Genomic DNA, 22,335 nt, shown 5'->3' with positions numbered 1-22,335 from the left:
TAGCTACATGGGTTCTGACTGGGTGGGATACAGATATGACCGGAACCGAGTTTGTCGTTAGGGGAACGAACTTACGCTGCAGGTTAAGAGAATTAGGTTATTAAGGTTAGGCAAAGGGTTAGGGTTAGCTATAATGCCCTCCTAACCTGCTATGAAAAGTAACTTCTGGTCGTAGCTGTGCTCCATCTAGTTACCACCAGCTAAACGCCAATGATTTGTTTAGCATAGCAACCATTAAAAATAAAATGGACAGAATGAATGACCCGCTCGTTTGGCTAGCAACTTCACATCCTCAGAATGAATGACCCGCTCATTTGGCTAGCAACTTCACATCCTCAGAATGAATGACCCGCTCATTTGGCTAGCAACTTCACATCCTCAGAATGAATGACCCGCTCATTTGGCTAGCAACTTTACATCCTCAGAATGAATGACCCGCTCATTTGGCTAGCAAATTCACATCCTCAGAATGAATGACCCGCTCGTTTGGCTAGCAACTTCACAACCTCAGAACTAAGGACTGGCTTTTACCCTGACTATTTTGTATGGCGGAAGGATGACATAAAACTAATTTAGTCAATATAATAAAGTTTATAAAAACATGCAGATAATCTTTTTTAATATGTTGGCAACCGTTTTAAACCTGGGAATGATCTAGAATAACATCCTCATAAGGGCAGTCTCCCCAGCCCTTGGCTTCGCCTCTGTTCTAAAAACAGCCCTTAGCCAGGAGTTATTCACACATTCATTCTGCTTAAATATTGGTTCATTTGTTCATATTGGTTCAGGTGGAGGAGTTGAGGATTCGTGAGTCGAAGGAGTCTGAGCGGTTCTCGTAGTCCTCATCTGGGGTGTAGAGGGTCTGTTTAGCGCTGGGGGTGGGGGAGGTGGGTGCAGGGGGACAGTCCTCTAGCTGGGAGAGACGATGCACCTTCTGGGGGTGGGAGGAGGAGAGGAGTGGGGAGGAGGAGGAGGAGGAGATGAGTGGGGAGGAGGAGGAGAGGAGAGGAGAGGAGAGAAGCGGAGAGCGTTGGAAGACCCCAGCGGAGGAGAAAGGAGAGACGTACTGAGGTGACCGTAGCTGGTACTGCTGCTGCAGCATCATAGTGTTCCATAGGGTCAAGTCATTGCAGAAGGGTCCGGTCCGGCCACCGCGTGTCAGAGAGTTCCTCAGCCTCAGAGGGTAGTGGGGTGGATGGGGGAATGACCCTGGCTGCAGGGTCAGGGGGCTGGACGACGAGTCAGACGAGAAGCACAGGGACTCAGGCACCCTGAAAGCAGAGTCCACAGACCACTTGGCAGAGGTGGCCAGAGGGTGGTAAGACCCCAGGGAGTGGTCCAGGAGATGGCTGATGGAGGGCAGGACCAGGGTGTCGGGGTGGAGGTCCTGACTGTGGGGGTGACCCCCCCTGGCCTCCTGGGCCTGGCTGGACAGCAGCACCTCGATGGCCCCCACCAGGTCCCCTCCACACCCCTGCAGGATCAATTCCAGCACCGGGGGCTTGTGGGAAGGGAAGATCTTCTTCAGCACCTCCAGGGGTGGCCGGTTGGCTCGCAGGTTAAAGGGAAGGGAGACAGACCCAGACAGGCCCTCAATCACCAGGCTGTGGTCCCCTGGTATCCCCTCTGCCCCAACCCCGGGGTAGACCTTAGTGGGGCTGTCTGCCTTGGGCTCTGGAGAGGTGCTGCAGGTCTTAGGGAGGGCCAGGGGGAGAGGGAGGCTAGGGAGGGGCAGAGGGAAGCTGTAGCGGCCCTCATTGGTCTGGGATGGAGTGCTAGGGTCCTGGTCCTTCTCACTGCCGCTACCATTACCGTTCTGGTCCCCCGACGCATCCTCACTCAGCACTACAGAGAACACAGAAACACATCCTCACTCAACACTACAGAGAACACAGAAACACATCCTCACTCAGCAACACAGAAACACATCCTCACTCAAGACTACAGAGAACACAGAAACACATCCTCACTCAGCACTACAGAGAACACAGAAACACATTCTCACTCAGGACTACAAAGAACACAGAAACACATCCTCACTCAGCACTACAGAGAACACAGAAACACATCCTCACTCAGCACTACAGAGAACACAGAAACACATCCTCACTCAGCACTACAGAGAACACAGAAACACATCCTCACTCAGCACTACAGAGAACACAGAAACACATCCTCACTCAGCACTACAGAGAACACAGAAACACATCCTCACTCAGCAATACAGAGAACACAAAGACAAACACATTCTCAGATCTACACAGAAACAACCTCACTTAGACAGCTACTCAGACAACACAGAATGAACACTGCATACGACATCCTATAAAAAATAATTTGACTTGCTACATAGTCATATTAACTTGGGACCAGCGACATGTGAAATACAACAACCTGGAGTTCTGATTGGTTCAATGGGAAAACAGGCATCTATATTATCCAGAGCTGGAGAAAAGCTCAGCCTTCTCCTCCTGACAGGACCCTCAACCCTCTACTACTAGTAGAGACTACATAGAGGACTGGAGAGACTACACAGAGGACTGGAGAGACTACACAGAGGACTGGAGAGACTACACAGAGGACTGGAGAGACTACACAAAGGTCTGGAGAGACTACACAGAGGACTGGAGAGACTACACAGAGGACTGGAGAGACTACACAGAGGTCTGGAGAGACTACACAGAGGTCTGGAGAGACTACACAGAGGACTGGAGAGACTACACAGAGGACTGGAGAGACTACACAGAGGACTGGAGAGACTACACAGAGGTCTGGAGAGACTACACAGAGGACTGGAGAGACTACACAGAGGACTGGAGAGACTACACAGAGGACTGGAGAGGTCTAGTAGAGACTACACAGAGGACTGGAGAGACTACACAGAGGTCTGGAGAGACTACACAGAGGACTGGAGAGGTCTAGTAGAGACTACACAGAGGACTGGAGAGACTACACAGAGGTCTGGAGAGACTACACAGAGGGCTGGAGAGACTACACAGAGGTCTGGAGAAAAGCGAGAGGTCTAGAAGAGACTACACAGAGGTCTAGAAGAGACTACACAGAGGTCTAGAAGAGACTACACAGAGGTCTAGTAGAGGTCTAGTAGAGAATACACAGAGGACTGGAGAGACTACACAGAGGTCTGGAGAGACTACACAGAGGTCTAGTAGAGACTACACAGAGGTCTAGAGAGGTCTAGAAGAGACTACATAGAGGTCTAGTAGAGAATACACAGAGGTCTGGAGAAAAGCGAGAGGTCTAGAAGAGACTACACAGAGGTCTAGAAGAGACTACACAGAGGTCTAGAAGAGACTACACAGAGGTCTAGTAGAGGTCTAGTAGAGACTACATAGAGGTCTAGTAGAGAATACACAGAGGACTAGAGAGACTACACAGAGGTCTGGAGAGACTACACAGAGGACAGGAGAGGTCTAGTAGAGACTACACAGAGGACTGGAAAGACTACACAGAGGTCTGGAGAGACTACACAGAGGACTAGAAGAGACTGCACAGAGGTCTGGAGAAAAGCGAGAGGTCTAGAAGAGACTACACAGAGGTCTAGAAGAGACTACACAGAGGTCTAGTAGAGGTCTAGTGGAGAATACACAGAAGTCTAGAAGAGACAACACAGAGGTCTAGAAGAGACTACACAGAGGTCTGGAGAAAAGTGAGAGGTCTAGAAGAGACTACACAGAGGTCTAGTAGAGGTCTAGTAGAGACTACACAGAGGTCTAGAAGAGACTACACAGAGGTCTAGTAGAGGTCTAGTGGAGAATACACAGAAGTCTAGAAGAGACAACACAGAGGTCTAGAAGAGACTACACAGAGGTCTGGAGAAAAGTGAGAGGTCTAGAAGAGACTACACAGAGGTCTAGTAGAGGTCTAGTAGAGACTACACAGAGGTCTAGTAGAGACTACACAGCAACATAGAGGTCTAGTAGAGACTACACAGCAACATAGAGGTCTAGTACAGACTACACAGCAACATAGAGGTCTAGTAGAGAATACACAGGGGTCTAGAATAGACTACACAGCAACATAGAGGTCTAGAAGATACTACACAGCAACATAGAGGTCTAGTAGAGACTACACAGGGGTCTAGAATAGACTACACAGCAACATAGAGGTATAGTAGAGTCTACACAGCAACATAGAGGTCTAGTAGAGACTACACAGCAACATAGAGGTCTAGTAGACGATACACAGCAACATAGAGGTCTAGTAGAGACTACAGAGCAACATAGAGGTCTAGTAGAGAATGCATAGGGGTCTAGAAGAGACTACACAGCAACATAGAGGTATAGTAGAGGCTACACAGCAACATATATGTCTAGTAGTGGCTACACAGCAACATAGAGGTCTAGTAGAGACTACACAGCAACATAGAGGTCTAGTAGAATCTACACAGCAACATAGAGGTCTAGTAGAGAATACATAGGGGTCTAGAAGAGACTACACAGGTCTAGAAGAGACTACACAGAGGTCTAGTAGAGGTCTAGAAGATACTACACAAAGGTCTAGTAGAGACTACACAGGTCTAGAAGAGACTACACAGAGGTCTAGTAGAGGTCTATTAGAGGCTACACAGCAACATAGAGGTCTAGTAGAGGCTACACAGCAACATAGAGGTCTAGTAGAGCCTACATAGCAACATAGAGGTCTAGTAGAGACTACACAGCAACATAGAGGTCTAGTTGGCGATGTACAGCAACATAGAGGTCTAGTAGGCGATACACAGCAACATAGAGGTCTAGTAGAGGCTACACAGCAACATAGAGGTCTAGTAGAGACTACACAGCAACATAGAGGTCTAGTAGAGACTACACAGCAACATAGATGTCTAGTAGAGGCCTAGTAGAGACTACACAGCAACATACAGGTCTAGTAGAGACTACACAGCAACATAGAGGTCTAGTAGAGGCTACACAACAACATAGAGGTCTAGTAGAGACTACACACCAACATAGAGGTCTAGTAGAGACTACACAGCAACATAGAGGTCTAGTAGAGGTCTAGTAGAGACTACACAGCATAATCGAGGTCTAGTAGACAATACACAGCAACATAGAGGTCTAGTAGAGACTACACAGCAACATAGAGGTCTAGTAGAGGTCTAGTAGAGACTACACAGCATCATCGAGGTCTAGTCGACAATACACAGCAACATAGAGGTCTAGTAGAGACTACACAGCATCATCGAGGTCTAGTAGACGATACACAGCAACATAGAGGTCTAGTAGAGACTACACAGCAAGATAGAGGTCAAGTAGAGGTCTAGTAGAGACTACACAGCATCATTGAGGTCTAGTAGACGATACACAGCAACATAGAGGTCTAGTAGAGCCTACACAGCAACATAGAGGTCTAGTAGAGACTACACAGCAACATAGAGGTCTAGTAGAGACTACACAGCAACATAGAGGTCTAGTAGAGTCTACACAGCAACATAGAGGTCTAGTAGAGGCTACACAGCAACATCAAGGTCTAGTAGAGGCTACACAGCAACATAGAGGTCTAGTAGAGGCTACACAGCAACATAGAGGTCTAGTAGAGCCTACATAGCAACATAGAGGTCTAGTAGAGACTACACAGCAACATAGAGGTCTAGTTGGCGATGTACAGCAACATAGAGGTCTAGTAGGCGATACACAGCAACATAGAGGTCTAGTAGAGGCTACACAGCAACATAGAGGTCTAGTAGAGACTACACAGCAACATAGAGGTCTAGTAGAGACTACACAGCAACATAGATGTCTAGTAGAGGCCTAGTAGAGACTACACAGCAACATACAGGTCTAGTAGAGACTACACAGCAACATAGAGGTCTAGTAGAGGCTACACAACAACATAGAGGTCTAGTAGAGACTACACAGCAACATAGAGGTCTAGTAGAGACTACACAGCAACATAGAGGTCTAGTAGAGGTCTAGTAGAGACTACACAGCATAATCGAGGTCTAGTAGACAATACACAGCAACATAGAGGTCTAGTAGAGACTACACAGCAACATAGAGGTCTAGTAGAGGTCTAGTAGAGACTACACAGCATCATCGAGGTCTAGTCGACAATACACAGCAACATAGAGGTCTAGAAGCGACTACACAGCAACATAGAGGTCTAGTAGACGATACACAGCAACATAGAGGTCTAGTAGAGGTCTAGTAGAGAATACACAGCATCATCGAGGTCTAGTAGACAATACACAGCAACATAGAGGTCTAGTAGAGACTACACAGCAACATAGAGATCAAGTAGAGGTCTAGTAGAGACTACACAGCATCATCGAGGTCTAGTAGACGATACACAGCAACATAGAGGTCTAGTAGAGCCTACACAGCAACATAGAGGTCTAGTAGAGACTACACAGCAACATAGAGGTCTAGTAGAGACTACACAGCAACATAGAGGTCTAGTAGAGACTACACAGCAACATAGAGGTCTAGTAGAGGCTACACAGCAACATCAAGGTCTAGTAGAGGCTACACAGCAACATAGAGGTCTAGTAGAGGTCTAGTAGAGACTACACAGCATCATCGAGGTCTAGCAGACGATACACAGCAACATAGAGGTCTAGTAGATGATACACAGCAACATAGAGGTCTAGTAGAGACTACGCAGCAACATAGAGGTCTAGTAGAGACTACACAGCAACATAGAGGTCTAGTAGAGACTACACAGCAACATAGAGGTCTAGTAGAGACTACACAGCAACATAGAGGTCTAGTAGAGTCTACACAGCAACATCAAGGTCTAGTAGAGGCTACACAGCAACATAGAGGTCTAGTAGAGGTCTAGTAGAGACTACACAGCATCATCGAGGTCTAGTAGACGATACACAGCAACATAGAGGTCTAGGAGAGCCTACACAGCAACATAGAGGTCTAGTAGAGACTACACAGCAACATAGAGGTCTAGTAGAGACTACACAGCAACATAGAGGTCTAGTAGAGACTACACAGCAACATGGAGGTCTAGTAGAGGCTACACAGCAACATCAAGGTCTAGTAGAGGCTACACAGCAACATAGAGGTCTAGTAGAGGTCTAGTAGAGACTACACAGCATCATCGAGGTCTAGTAGACGATACACAGCAACATAGAGGTCTAGTAGAGACTACACAGCAACATAGAGGTCTAGTAGAGACTACACAGCAACATAGAGGTCTAGTAGAGACTACACAGCAACATAGAGGTCTAGTAGAGGCTACACAGCAACATCAAGGTCTAGTAGAGGCTACACAGCAACATAGAGGTCTAGTAGAGGTCTAGTAGAGACTACACAGCATCATCGAGGTCTAGCAGACAATACACAGCAACATAGAGGTCTAGTAGATGATACACAGCAACATAGAGGTCTAGTAGAGACTACGCAGCAACATAGAGGTCTAGTAGAGACTACACAGCAACATAGAGGTCTAGTAGAGACTACACAGCAACATAGAGGTCTAGTAGAGACTACACAGCAACATAGAGGTCTAGTAGAGTCTACACAGCAACATCAAGGTCTAGAGGCTACACAGCAACATAGAGGTCTAGTAGAGGTCTAGTAGAGACTACACAGCATCATCGAGGTCTAGTAGACGATACACAGCAACATAGAGGTCTAGGAGAGCCTACACAGCAACATAGAGGTCTAGTAGAGACTACACAGCAACATAGAGGTCTAGTAGAGACTACACAGCAACATAGAGGTCTAGTAGAGGCTACACAGCAACATGGAGGTCTAGTAGAGGCTACACAGCAACATCAAGGTCTAGTAGAGGCTACACAGCAACATAGAGGTCTAGTAGAGGTCTAGTAGAGACTACACAGCATCATCGAGGTCTAGTAGACGATACACAGCAACATAGAGGTCTAGTAGACGATACACAGCAACATAGAGGTCTAGTAGAGACTACACAGCAACATAGAGGTCTAGTAGAGACTACACAGCAACATAGAGGTCTAGTAGAGACTACACAGCAACATAGAGGTCTAGTAGACGATACACAGCAACATAGAGGTCTAGTAGAGGCTACACAGCAACATCAAGGTCTAGTAGAGGCTACACAGCAACATAGAGGTCTAGTAGAGGTCTAGTAGAGGCTACACAGCATCATCGAGGTCTAGTTGACGATACACAGCAACATAGAGGTCTAGTAGACGATACACAGCAACATAGAGGTCTAGTAGAGACTACACAGCAACATAGAGGTCTAGTAGAGACTACACAGCAACATAGAGTTCTAGTAGAGACTACACAGCAACATAGAGGTCTAGCAGAAGATACACAGCAACATAGAGGTCTAGTAGAGGTCTGGTAGAGACTACACAGCAACATAGAGGTCTAGTAGACGATACACAGCAACATAGAGGTATAGTAGAGTCTACACAGCAACATAGAGGTCTAGTAGAGACTACACAGCAACATAGAGGTCTAGTAGACGATACACAGCAACATAGAGGTCTAGTAGAGACTACAGAGCAACATAGAGGTCTAGTAGAGAATGCATAGGGGTCTAGAAGAGACTACACAGCAACATAGAGGTATAGTAGAGGCTACACAGCAACATATATGTCTAGTAGTGGCTACACAGCAACATAGAGGTCTAGTAGAGACTACACAGCAACATAGAGGTCTAGTAGAATCTACACAGCAACATAGAGGTCTAGTAGAGAATACATAGGGGTCTAGAAGAGACTACACAGGTCTAGAAGAGACTACACAGAGGTCTAGTAGAGGTCTAGAAGATACTACACAAAGGTCTAGTAGAGACTACACAGGTCTAGAAGAGACTACACAGAGGTCTAGTAGAGGTCTATTAGAGGCTACACAGCAACATAGAGGTCTAGTAGAGGCTACACAGCAACATAGAGGTCTAGTAGAGCCTACATAGCAACATAGAGGTCTAGTAGAGACTACACAGCAACATAGAGGTCTAGTTGGCGATGTACAGCAACATAGAGGTCTAGTAGGCGATACACAGCAACATAGAGGTCTAGTAGAGGCTACACAGCAACATAGAGGTCTAGTAGAGACTACACAGCAACATAGAGGTCTAGTAGAGACTACACAGCAACATAGATGTCTAGTAGAGGCCTAGGAGAGACTACACAGCAACATACAGGTCTAGTAGAGACTACACAGCAACATAGAGGTCTAGTAGAGGCTACACAACAACATAGAGGTCTAGTAGAGACTACACACCAACATAGAGGTCTAGTAGAGACTACACAGCAACATAGAGGTCTAGTAGAGGTCTAGTAGAGACTACACAGCATAATCGAGGTCTAGTAGACAATACACAGCAACATAGAGGTCTAGTAGAGACTACACAGCAACATAGAGGTCTAGTAGAGGTCTAGTAGAGACTACACAGCATCATCGAGGTCTAGTCGACAATACACAGCAACATAGAGGTCTAGTAGAGACTACACAGCATCATCGAGGTCTAGTAGACGATACACAGCAACATAGAGGTCTAGTAGAGACTACACAGCAAGATAGAGGTCAAGTAGAGGTCTAGTAGAGACTACACAGCATCATCGAGGTCTAGTAGACGATACACAGCAACATAGAGGTCTAGTAGAGCCTACACAGCAACATAGAGGTCTAGTAGAGACTACACAGCAACATAGAGGTCTAGTAGAGACTACACAGCAACATAGAGGTCTAGTAGAGTCTACACAGCAACATAGAGGTCTAGTAGAGGCTACACAGCAACATCAAGGTCTAGTAGAGGCTACACAGCAACATAGAGGTCTAGTAGAGGCTACACAGCAACATAGAGGTCTAGTAGAGCCTACATAGCAACATAGAGGTCTAGTAGAGACTACACAGCAACATAGAGGTCTAGTTGGCGATGTACAGCAACATAGAGGTCTAGTAGGCGATACACAGCAACATAGAGGTCTAGTAGAGGCTACACAGCAACATAGAGGTCTAGTAGAGACTACACAGCAACATAGAGGTCTAGTAGAGACTACACAGCAACATAGATGTCTAGTAGAGGCCTAGTAGAGACTACACAGCAACATACAGGTCTAGTAGAGACTACACAGCAACATAGAGGTCTAGTAGAGGCTACACAACAACATAGAGGTCTAGTAGAGACTACACAGCAACATAGAGGTCTAGTAGAGACTACACAGCAACATAGAGGTCTAGTAGAGGTCTAGTAGAGACTACACAGCATAATCGAGGTCTAGTAGACAATACACAGCAACATAGAGGTCTAGTAGAGACTACACAGCAACATAGAGGTCTAGTAGAGGTCTAGTAGAGACTACACAGCATCATCGAGGTCTAGTCGACAATACACAGCAACATAGAGGTCTAGAAGCGACTACACAGCAACATAGAGGTCTAGTAGACGATACACAGCAACATAGAGGTCTAGTAGAGGTCTAGTAGAGAATACACAGCATCATCGAGGTCTAGTAGACAATACACAGCAACATAGAGGTCTAGTAGAGACTACACAGCAACATAGAGATCAAGTAGAGGTCTAGTAGAGACTACACAGCATCATCGAGGTCTAGTAGACGATACACAGCAACATAGAGGTCTAGTAGAGCCTACACAGCAACATAGAGGTCTAGTAGAGACTACACAGCAACATAGAGGTCTAGTAGAGACTACACAGCAACATAGAGGTCTAGTAGAGGCTACACAGCAACATCAAGGTCTAGTAGAGGCTACACAGCAACATAGAGGTCTAGTAGAGGTCTAGTAGAGACTACACAGCATCATCGAGGTCTAGCAGACGATACACAGCAACATAGAGGTCTAGTAGATGATACACAGCAACATAGAGGTCTAGTAGAGACTACGCAGCAACATAGAGGTCTAGTAGAGACTACACAGCAACATAGAGGTCTAGTAGAGACTACACAGCAACATAGAGGTCTAGTAGAGACTACACAGCAACATAGAGGTCTAGTAGAGTCTACACAGCAACATCAAGGTCTAGTAGAGGCTACACAGCAACATAGAGGTCTAGTAGAGGTCTAGTAGAGACTACACAGCATCATCGAGGTCTAGTAGACGATACACAGCAACATAGAGGTCTAGGAGAGCCTACACAGCAACATAGAGGTCTAGTAGAGACTACACAGCAACATAGAGGTCTAGTAGAGACTACACAGCAACATAGAGGTCTAGTAGAGACTACACAGCAACATGGAGGTCTAGTAGAGGCTACACAGCAACATCAAGGTCTAGTAGAGGCTACACAGCAACATAGAGGTCTAGTAGAGGTCTAGTAGAGACTACACAGCATCATCGAGGTCTAGTAGACGATACACAGCAACATAGAGGTCTAGTAGAGACTACACAGCAACATAGAGGTCTAGTAGAGACTACACAGCAACATAGAGGTCTAGTAGAGACTACACAGCAACATAGAGGTCTAGTAGAGGCTACACAGCAACATCAAGGTCTAGTAGAGGCTACACAGCAACATAGAGGTCTAGTAGAGGTCTAGTAGAGACTACACAGCATCATCGAGGTCTAGCAGACAATACACAGCAACATAGAGGTCTAGTAGATGATACACAGCAACATAGAGGTCTAGTAGAGACTACGCAGCAACATAGAGGTCTAGTAGAGACTACACAGCAACATAGAGGTCTAGTAGAGACTACACAGCAACATAGAGGTCTAGTAGAGACTACACAGCAACATAGAGGTCTAGTAGAGTCTACACAGCAACATCAAGGTCTAGAGGCTACACAGCAACATAGAGGTCTAGTAGAGGTCTAGTAGAGACTACACAGCATCATCGAGGTCTAGTAGACGATACACAGCAACATAGAGGTCTAGGAGAGCCTACACAGCAACATAGAGGTCTAGTAGAGACTACACAGCAACATAGAGGTCTAGTAGAGACTACACAGCAACATAGAGGTCTAGTAGAGGCTACACAGCAACATGGAGGTCTAGTAGAGGCTACACAGCAACATCAAGGTCTAGTAGAGGCTACACAGCAACATAGAGGTCTAGTAGAGGTCTAGTAGAGACTACACAGCATCATCGAGGTCTAGTAGACGATACACAGCAACATAGAGGTCTAGTAGACGATACACAGCAACATAGAGGTCTAGTAGAGACTACACAGCAACATAGAGGTCTAGTAGAGACTACACAGCAACATAGAGGTCTAGTAGAGACTACACAGCAACATAGAGGTCTAGTAGACGATACACAGCAACATAGAGGTCTAGTAGAGGCTACACAGCAACATCAAGGTCTAGTAGAGGCTACACAGCAACATAGAGGTCTAGTAGAGGTCTAGTAGAGGCTACACAGCATCATCGAGGTCTAGTTGACGATACACAGCAACATAGAGGTCTAGTAGACGATACACAGCAACATAGAGGTCTAGTAGAGACTACACAGCAACATAGAGGTCTAGTAGAGACTACACAGCAACATAGAGGTCTAGCAGAAGATACACAGCAACATAGAGGTCTAGTAGAGGTCTGGTAGAGACTACACAGCAACATAGAGGTCTAGTAGACGATACACAGCAACATAGAGGTCTAGTAGAGACTACACAGCAACATAGAGGTCTAGTAGAGGCTACACAGCAACATAGAGGTCTAGTAGAGGCCTAGTAGAGACTACACAGCAACATAGAGGTCTAGTAGAGACTACACAGCAACATAGAGGTCTAGTAGAGGCTACACAGCAACATAGAGGTCTAGTAGAGGCTACACAGCAACATAGAGGTGTTGTTAATTCTGCCGCTACAGAGACGATCAACTTGTCTACAACTCCGCAATTTATGAACATTAACTCTTTTCTCTGTGAAAAGTGTGTCAGTGAGGGATTGGTCTTCCATGGTCATTGACCACAGTTTGTAAACAGATCAGGCTCTTGCTTGGTAACATTTCACTGAGAGTTGACCTCACGCAGAAATGATGGCAGTTATATTGGATTAGAACCTGTCCAGTCTGGAGTACTGTAATGTTTCCAATGACATGCCTTCATCCCTCACACTGAAATGGATCTGATGTGAAGTCAATACCAATTTCACCTGCATGCCCTGCATTCTGTCCTTGTGTTCTATCCTATTTCTGGACAATACTTTTCTCAAAACAACCTATTGTAGTATATTTTTGAAACCACATGACTAGAACTATACTGTATCTGACCCAAACAGGGATAATGCATTCACTTGAAACTTGTCTTTTTGATTTTCTCAAACAAATAGCCAATGATCAATATGATAATGTAGGCATTATGTTTAAAATCCTCTCTAGAGGGAGGCCTCTAGATTGTTGATTAGGTCAATTCATGAAAATAAAAACTTTATTTACAAAGTGCTTTAAACAGTGATTTTAAAAACATTATCATATCGATAATTGGCTATCACTGAAAAATTGAAAAAAATACAAGACAACTGCACGATCTCTTCCTGGCTGAAATAATGTAGACTAAAAAGAGAAATAAAAATGTTTTTGATCATATGATGGGATATGTTGTTTTGATTTCAATAGCCCAACAAACAACAGATTGGCGGTTTATACAAATTAACCAACACATATACGAAGCCTGTGACTATATGGCTATAAATAGTAAAACCATTTTTATGCATGATTAAAAAAAATATTTAGACACATTTACAATAATAAAACTATTAGGCCTATACATGAAAATAAAGAGCAAGTAATGCTTAAACAAAATAAAAGTTGGTTAGAATACTGCAATTAATATCAATTAATGCTGCAGTGTTTGATCAAATGTTGAGAATACTCTATCTGCTCCCAAATCATTTCTGAAAATACCAGTCCATGTTTATCAAGATGTGGTATAGGCCTCTTTATAACGCACGAGAAAACCCTGGAATTTACAATGTACATTTACTGTTTTTTAATTTTGTTTTTTGTAACTTATTTAAATGATTTCTATTTGTTCCCTACCACAAATGTGAACCTATTATATGTAGTAGACTATACATATAATGTGTCTGTAAAGTCAGGCCACCGTTGGCATAACTCTGGGGTAATAATGACTGCATTAATGCAGTGACGCTTGCAGTTTTTAATCTCGTCAATATTTGGGATAAAGACAGTAATGATTTGGATTTTAAGTCTAGTGCAATGTTGATATTAGCATACATTTTTTCAACCAATAAATGCAGCCACTTCAAAGTGTCCAAACGACCTTGTTGCTAAGTGTTCTAATACCCATATGCAAACAACACATTTAAGATCTCTTTTTGTAATGAAATGTCTTTTATCAATAAAAGTAAATACATAATGTTGTATTATTATTATTACTATTATTATTATTATTATTATTATTATTAGCTTACCCTGTGTGTTGGCAGTCTGTTCCGATGTCCATTGGAGGTCCATGTCTCCAGAGTGGGGCGGCAGGCCCTGGTAACCCGCCCCCTGTCCAGGCACCGTGATGCCAGGCAGGGCTCTCAGAGACTCAGGGATAATGCTCTCCAAACTCTCGTTGGCCTGCTGTTTGCGGAGCGCCACCTGCGCCGCCATGACCCGCTGCCTCTCGATGATCAGGATGCATTTCTCACAGGTGCAGTCCTTGAAGCAGCAGTATCGCTTGTGGCCCTTCAGCCAGGACAGGACGCCGTGGTTACGGCACCGAGCGCACTTAGGGGTCCTCTGGAGCGGCGCTCGGACCTGGGTCACCAGACCCCCTATGTACAGGTAGGGAGATCTGTAACCATTCATTTCTCACACCGTCAGCCAGTCAGTCAGCCAGCCAGTCAGTCAGTTAGTCACACACACACACAGTCTCGCCACTTTGCCTCCCCAAAGCGCTGGAGGCGCGAGGTGCATCTGATAAGGGCGCGTGAGCGCAGCCCGGGCCAGACAGAGTAGAGAGCAGTGAAAGTCAGGAGATTATAGCAGGTGCTGGTTGGACCCACCTCTACCTCTCCTGCTCCCCTGGCCATAAAGACGTGCAACAGCCACCATCTGACACGTGGTCACGGAGGCGAGTAACTAAATACTGTTGTGCATCACTGGCACCCGATCAGCCAATCCCCGGGGGGAGAGAGGCGTTCCATCCAGGGTGCAATAACTCTTCCGGGACAATGAAAGACACTCCTAATTAAATGTTTACATTGAACAGTTCCTGGGATGGGATCATGACTACTCGAGTTCAGAAAACGGACAGCAACGTGCTGAAGTCTATAGAATAAGGCTTATTTAACCACAGTGCAATAAAACAGTGCTGCAGTTTGTTTGTATATTACTGGCTACAGTGCTTTGACAAAAAAAATCGAATGGTATTTGTCACATGTGCCTAAATAGTAACACAATAAAATAACAATAAGAATGCTATCGAGGGTTACCAGGTAGTAATGAGGCTATATACAAGGAGTACCAGTATAGAGTCAATGTTTTTGTATTTGTATTTATTACATTTATTATGGATCCCCATTAGTTCCTGCCAAGGCAGCAGCTACTCTTCCTGGGGTTTATTATGGATCCCCATTAGTTCCTGCCAAGGCAGCAGCTACTCTTCCTGGGGTTTATTTTGGATCCCCATTAGTTCCTGTCAAGGCAGCAGCTACACTTCCTGGGGTTTATTATGGATCCCCATTAGTTCCTGCCAAGGCAGCAGCTACTCTTCCTGGGGTTTATTAGGGATCCCCATTAGTTCCTGCCAAGGCAGCAGCTACTCTTCCTCGGGTTTATTATGGATCCCCATTAGTTCCTGCCAAGGCAGCAGCTACTCTTCCTGGGGTTTATTATGGATCCCCATTAGTTCCTGCCAAGGCAGCAGCTACTCTTCCTGGGGTTTATTATGGATCCCCATTAGTTCCTGCCAAGGCAGCAGCTACTCTTCCTGGGGTTTGTTATGGATCCCCATTAGTTCCTGCCAAGGCATCAGCGACTCTTCCTGGGGTTTATTATGGATCCCCATTAGTTCATGTCAAGGCAGCAGCTACTCTTCCTGGGGTTTATTATGGATCCCCATTAGTTCCTGCCAAGGCAGCAGCTACTCTTCCTGGGGTTTATTATGGATCCCCATTAGTTCCTGTCAAGGCAGCAGCTACTCTGCCTGTGGTTTATTATGGATCCCCATTAGTTCCTGTCAAGGCAGCGGCTACTCTTCCTGGGGTTTATTATGGATCCCCATTAGTTCCTGTCAAGGCAGCGGCTACTCTTCCTGGGGTTTATTATGGATCCCCATTAGTTCCTGCCAAGGCAGCGGCTACTCTTCCTCGGGTTTATTATGGATCCCCATTAGTTCCTGCCAATGCAGCGGCTACTCTTCCTGGGGTTTATTATGGATCCCCATTAGTTCCTGCCAATGCAGCGGCTACTCTTCCTGGGGTTTATTATGGATCCCCATTAGTTCCTGCCAAGGCAGCAGCTACTCTTCCTGGGGTTTATTATGGATCCCCATTAGTTCCTGACAAGGCAGCAGCTACTCTTCCTGGGGTCCAGAAAAATGAAGGCAGTTTATACAATTTTAAAAACATTACAATACATTCAGACTGTGTGCCCTCAGGCCCCCACTCCAACATATATCTACAGTACAAAATCCATGTGTAAGTGTGTGTATAGTGCGTATGCTATCGTGTGTGTGTGTGTGTGTCTGTGCCTATGTTTGTGTCTCTTCACAGTCCCCGCTGTTCCATAAGGTGTTTTTGAATCAGTTTTTTAAATAAAATGTTACTGCTTTCATCAGTTACCTAATGTGGAATAGAGTTCCATGTAGTCATGGCTCTATGTAGTACTGTGCACCTCCCATAGTCTGTTCTGGACTTGGGGACTGTGAACAGACCTCTGGTGACATGTCTTGTGGGGTGTGTATGGGTGTCTGAGCTGTGCACCAATAGTTTAGACAGACAGCTCGGTGCATTCAACATGTCAATACCTCTCATAAATACAAGCAGTGATGAAGTCAATCTCTCCTCCACTTTGAGCCAGGAGAGATTGACATGTATATTATTAATATTAGCTCTCTGTGTACATTCAAGGGCCAGCCGTGCTGCCCTGTTCTGAGCCAATAGCAATTTTCCTAATTTTCCTTTTTTTGTGGCACCTGACCACACAACTGAACAGTAGTCCAGGTGTGACAAAACTAGGGCCTGTAGGACCTGCCTTGTTGATAGTGTTGTTAAGAAGGTAAAACAAGGGCCTGTAGGACCTGCCTTGTTGATAGTGTTGTTAAGAAGGTAGAAACTAGGGCCTGTAGGACCTGCCTTGTTGATAGTGTTGTTAAGAAGGTAGAAACTAGGGCCTGTAGGACCTGCCTTGTTGATAGTGCTGTTAAGAAGGTAGAAACTAGGGCCTGTAGGACCTGCCTTGTTGATAGTGTTGTTAAGAAGGTAGAAACTAGGGCCTGTAGGACCTGCCTTGTTGATAGTGTTGTTAAGAAGGTAGAAACTAGGGCCTGTAGGACCTGCCTTGTTGATAGTGTTGTTAAGAAGGTAGAAACTAGGCCCTGTAGGACCTGCCTTGTTGATAGTGTTGTTAAGAAGGTAGAAACTAGGGCCTGTAGGACCTGCCTTGTTGATCGTGCTGTTAAGAAGGTAGAAACTAGGGCCTGTAGGACCTGCCTTGTTGATAGTGTTGTTAAGAAGGTAGAGCAGTGCCTTATCATGGACATACTTCTACCCACCTGAACTACTGTTGTGTCACTGTGCAGGGGGTTTGAGGTAATTGAGGTAATAGGTATATGTATGTAGGGCTAAGTGGAGGCTAATGAGGGGAGGACAGCTCCTAATAATGGCTGAGCGAATGAAATGGCAACAAACACAAGGAAACCATGGAAACCATGTGTTTGATGTATTTGATACCATTCCACTGATTCTGCTCAAGCCACGACCATGAATTCATCCTCCCCAATTAAGGTCCCACCAACCTCCTGTGGTAGGGGTAAAAGTGACTTGACATTCAGCATGGATAATAATTAGAGTAGCAGCCGCGTGAAAATGTGTCTGTGTGAGTGTGTGGGTAGAGTCCAGTCAGTGTGTGGGTAGAGTCCAGTCAGTGTGGGGGTAGAGTCCAGTCAGTGTGGGTAGAGTCCAGTCAGTGTGGGTAGAGTCCAGTCAGTGTGGGTAGAGTCCAGTCAGTGTGTGGGTAGAGTCCAGTCAGTGTGGGTAGAGTCCAGTCAGTGTGTGTAGAGTCCAGTCAGTGTGTGGGTAGAGTCCAGTCAGTGTGTGGGTAGAGTCCAGTCAGTGTGGGTAGAGTCCAGTCAGTGTGTGGGTAGAGTCCAGTCAGTGGGGTAGAGTCCAGTCAGTGTGTGGGTAGAGTCCAGTCAGTGTGGGGTAGAGTCCAGTCAGTGTGGGTAGAGTCCAGTCAGTGTGGGTAGAGTCCAGTGAGTGTGTGGGTAGAGTCCAGTCAGTGTGTGGGTAGAGTCCAGTCAGTGTGGGTAGAGTCAGGTCAGTGGGGGTAGAGTCCAGTCAGTGTGTGGGTAGAGTCCAGTCAGTTATGTGGGTAGAGTCCAGTTAGTGTGTGGGTAGAGTCCAGTCAGTGTGGGTAGAGTCCAGTCAGTGTGTGGGTAGAGTCCAGTCAGTGTGGGTAGAGTCCAGTCAGTGTGCGGGTAGAGTCCAGTCAGTGTGGGTAGAGTCCAGTGAGTGTGGGTAGAGTCCAGTCAGTGTGGGTAGAGTCCAGTCAGTGTGTGGGTAGAGTCCAGTGAGTGTGTGGGTAGAGTCCAGTCAGTGTGGGTAGAGTCCAGTCAGTGTGGGTAGAGTCCAGTCAGTGTGTGGGTAGAGTCCAGTGAGTGTGTGGGTAGAGTCCAGTCAGTGTGGGTAGAGTCCAGTCAGTGTGGGTAGAGTCCAGTCAGTGTGTGGGTAGAGTCCAGTCAGTGTGGGTAGAGTCCAGTCAGTGTGTGGGTAGAGTCCAGTCAGTGTGTGGGTAGAGTCCAGTCAGTGTGGGTAGAGTCCAGTCAGTGTGTGGGTAGAGTCCAGTGAGTGTGTGGGTAGAGTCCAGTCAGTGTGGGTAGAGTCCAGTCAGTGTGGGTAGAGTCCAGTCAGTGTGCGGGTAGAGTCCAGTCAGTGTGGGTAGAGTCCAGTCAGTGTGGGTAGAGTCCAGTCAGTGTGGGTAGAGTCCAGTTAGTGTGTGAGTGTGTGGGTAGAGTCCAGTCAGTGTGTGGGTAGAGTCCAGTCAGTGTGGGGTAGAGTCCAGGCAGTGTGGGGTAGAGTCCAGTCCAGTGTGGGTAGAGTCCAGTCAGTGTGGGTAGAGTCCAGTCAGTGTGTGGGTAGAGTCCAGTCAGTGTGGGTAGAGTCCAGTCAGTGTGTGGGTAGAGTCCAGTCAGTGTGGGTAGAGTCCAGTCAGTGTGTGGGTAGATTCCAGTCAGTGTGGGTAGAGTCCAGTCAGTGTGTGGGTAGAGTCCAGTCAGTGTGTGGGTAGAGTCCAGTCAGTGGGGTAGAGTCCAGTCAGTGTGTGGGTAGAGTCCAGTCAGTGTGTGGGTAGAGTCCAGTGAGTGTGTGGGTAGAGTCCAGTCAGTGTGGGGGTAGAGTCCAGTCAGTGTGGGGCTAGAGTCCAGTCAGTGTGGGGGGTAGAGTCCAGTCAGTGTGGGGGTAGAGTCCAGTCAGTGTGGGGGTAAAGTCCAGTCAGTGTGGGTAGAGTCCAGTCAGTTGGGTAGAGTCCAGTCAGTGTGTGGGTAGAGTCCAGTCAGTGTGGGTAGAGTCCAGTCAGTGTGTGGGTAGAGTCCAGTCAGTGTGGGTAGAGTCCAGTCAGTGTGGGTAGAGTCCAGTCAGTGTGCGGGTAGAGTCCAGTCAGTGTGGGTAGAGTCCAGTCAGTGTGTGAGTGTGAGGGTAGAGTCCAGTCAGTGTGTGAGTGTGAGGGTAGAGTCCAGTCAGTGTGGGTAGAGTCCAGTCAGTGTGGGTAGAGTCCAGTCAGTGTGTGGGTAGAGTCCAGTCAGTGGGGGGTAGAGTCCAGTCAGTGTGTGGGTAGGGTCCAGTCAGTGTGGGTAGAGTCCAGTCAGTGTGTGGGTAGAGTCCAGTCAGTGTGTGGGTAGAGTCAAGTCAGTGTGGGTAGAGTCCAGTCAGTGTGGGTAGAGTCCAGTCAGTGTGTGGGTAGAGTCCAGTCAGTGTGTGGGTAGAGTCCAGTCAGTGTGGGTAGAGTCCAGTCAGTGTGTGGGTAGAGTCCAGTCAGTGTGGGTAGAGTCCAGTCAGTGTGGGTAGATTCCAGTCAGTGTGGGTAGAGTCCAGTCAGTGTTGGGTAGAGTCCAGTCAGTGTGTGGGTAGAGTCCAGTCAGTGGGGGTAGAGTCCAGTCAGTGTGTGGGTAGAGTCCAGTCAGTGTGTGGGTAGAGTCCAGTGAGTGTGTGGGTAGAGTCCAGTCAGTGTGGGGGTAGAGTCCAGTCAGTGTGGGGCTAGAGTCCAGTCAGTGTGGGGGTAGAGTCCAGTCAGTGTGGGGGTAGAGTCCAGTCAGTGTGGGGGTAAAGTCCAGTCAGTGTGGGTAGAGTCCAGTCAGTGTGGGTAGAGTCCAGTCAGTGTGTGGGTAGAGTCCAGTCAGTGTGGGTAGAGTCCAGTCAGTGTGTGGGTAGAGTCCAGTCAGTGTGGGTAGAGTCCAGTCAGTGTGGGTAGAGTCCAGTCAGTGTGCGGGTAGAGTCCAGTCAGTGTGGGTAGAGTCCAGTCAGTGTGTGAGTGTGAGGGTAGAGTCCAGTCAGTGTGTGAGTGTGAGGGTAGAGTCCAGTCAGTGTGGGTAGAGTCCAGTCAGTGTGGGTAGAGTCCAGTCAGTGTGTGGTAGAGTCCAGTCAGTGGGGGGTAGAGTCCAGTCAGTGTGTGGGTATGGTCAGTCAGTGTGGGTAGAGTCCAGTCAGTGTGTGGGTAGAGTCCAGTCAGTGTGTGGGTAGAGTCAAGTCAGTGTGGGTAGAGTCCAGTCAGTGTGGGTAGAGTCCAGTCAGTGTGTGGGTAGAGTCTAGTGAGTGCGTGGGTAGAGTCCAGTCAGTGTGGGTAGAGTCCAGTCAGTGTGGGTAGAGTCCAGTCAGTGTGTGAGTGTGAGGGTAGAGTCCAGTCAGTGTGTGAGTGTGAGGGTAGAGTCCAGTCAGTGTGGGTAGAGTCCAGTCAGTGTGTGAGTGTGAGGGTAGAGTCCAGTCAGTGTGTGAGTGTGAGGGTAGAGTCCAGTCAGTGTGGGTAGAGTCCAGTCAGTGTGGGTAGAGTCCAGTCAGTGTGTGGGTAGAGTCCAGTCAGTGGGGGGTAGAGTCTTGTCAGTGTGTGGGTAGGGTCCAGTCAGTGTGGGTAGAGTCCAGTCAGTGTGTGGGTAGAGTCCAGTGAGTGTGGGTAGAGTCCAGTCAGTGTGGGTAGAGTCCAGTCAGAGTGGGTAGAGTCCAGTTAGTGTGGGTAGAGTCCAGTCACTGTGTGTAGAGTCCAGTCAGTGTGTGGGTAGAGTCCAGTCAGTGTGGGTAGAGTCAAGTCAGTGTGTGGGTAGAGTCCAGTCAGAGTGTGGGTAGAGTACAGTCAGTGTGGGTAGAGTCTAGTCAGTGTGGGTAGAGTCCAGTCAGTGTGTGGGTAGAGTCTAGTCAGTGTGGGTAGAGTCCAGTCAGAGTGTGAGTGTGTGGGTAGAGTCCAGTCAGTGTGGGTAGAGTCCAGTCAGTGTGGGTAGAGTCCAGTCAGTGTGTGGGTAGAGTCTAGTCAGTGTGGGTAGAGTCCAGTCAGTGTGGGTAGAGTCCAGTCAGTGTGGGTAGAGTCAAGTTAGTGTGTGGGTAGAGTCCAGTCAGAGTGTGGGTAGAGTACAGTCAGTGTGGGTAGAGTCTAGTCAGTGTGGGTAGAGTCCAGTCAGAGTGTGAGTGTGTGGGTAGAGTCAAGTCAGTGTGGGTAGAGTCCAGTCAGTGTGGGTAGAGTCCAGTCAGTGTGGGTAGAGTCCAGTCAGTGTGTGGGTAGAGTCCAGTCAGTGTGGGTAGAGACCAGTCAGTGTGGGTAGAGTCCAGTCAGTGTGTGTGTAGAGTCCAGTCAGTGGGGGTAGAGTCCAGTCAGTGTGTGTGTAGAGTCCAGTCAGTGTGTGGGTTAGAGTCCAGTCAGTGTGGGTAGAGTCCAGTCAGTGTGTGGGTAGAGTCCAGTCAGTGTGTGGGTAGAGTCCAGTCAGTGTGGGTAGAGTCCAGTCTGTGTGTGGTAGAGTCCAGTGAGTGTGTGGGTAGAGTCCAGTCAGTGGGGTAGAGTCCAGTCAGTGTGGGTAGAGTCAGTCAGTGTGTGGGTAGAGTCCAGTCAGTGTGGGTAGAGTCCAGTCAGTGTGTGGGTAGAGTCCAGTCAGTGTGTGGGTAGAGTCCAGTCAGTGTGGGTAGAGTCCAGTCAGTGTGTGGGTAGAGTCCAGTGAGTGTGTGGGTAGAGTCCAGTCAGTGTGGGTAGAGTCCAGTCAGTGTGGGTAGAGTCCAGTCAGTGTGCGGGTAGAGTCCAGTCAGTGTGGGTAGAGTCCAGTCAGT

The 22,335-nt window shown here is 47.1% G+C and overlaps 1 protein-coding gene across 1 annotated transcript; it reads right to left on the bottom strand.

Moving 5' to 3' along the window:
- Nucleotides 1-784: 784 nt before the first annotated feature.
- On the bottom strand, nt 785-14,683 carry LOC115183164 (doublesex- and mab-3-related transcription factor 3-like). Its single transcript, XM_029744501.1, has 2 exons — nt 14,299-14,683; nt 785-1,845 (listed from the first exon to the last, which is right to left on the bottom strand). Exons 1-2 carry the CDS (start codon nt 14,681-14,683, stop codon nt 785-787), a joined length of 1,446 nt encoding a protein of 481 aa, XP_029600361.1.
- Between the last annotated feature and the right edge of the window lie 7,652 nt (nt 14,684-22,335).

The sequence above is a fragment of the Salmo trutta genome, unplaced genomic scaffold (genome assembly GCF_901001165.1).
Source record: "Salmo trutta unplaced genomic scaffold, fSalTru1.1, whole genome shotgun sequence".
Classification (NCBI taxonomy): domain Eukaryota; kingdom Metazoa; phylum Chordata; class Actinopteri; order Salmoniformes; family Salmonidae; genus Salmo; species Salmo trutta.
This window is presented reverse-complemented; position numbering and strand designations above follow the sequence as displayed.

Excerpts from the sequence above, each read along its gene's own strand:
- LOC115183164 (XM_029744501.1), bottom strand. The coding sequence starts at position 14,683 with ATGAATGGTTACAGATCTCCCTACCTGTACATAGGGGGTCTGGTGACC. Across the intron at positions 1,846-14,298 it reads ACAGACTGCCAACACACAGG|TGCTGAGTGAGGATGCGTCG; the intron begins GTAAGCTAATAA and ends TGTTCTCTGTAG.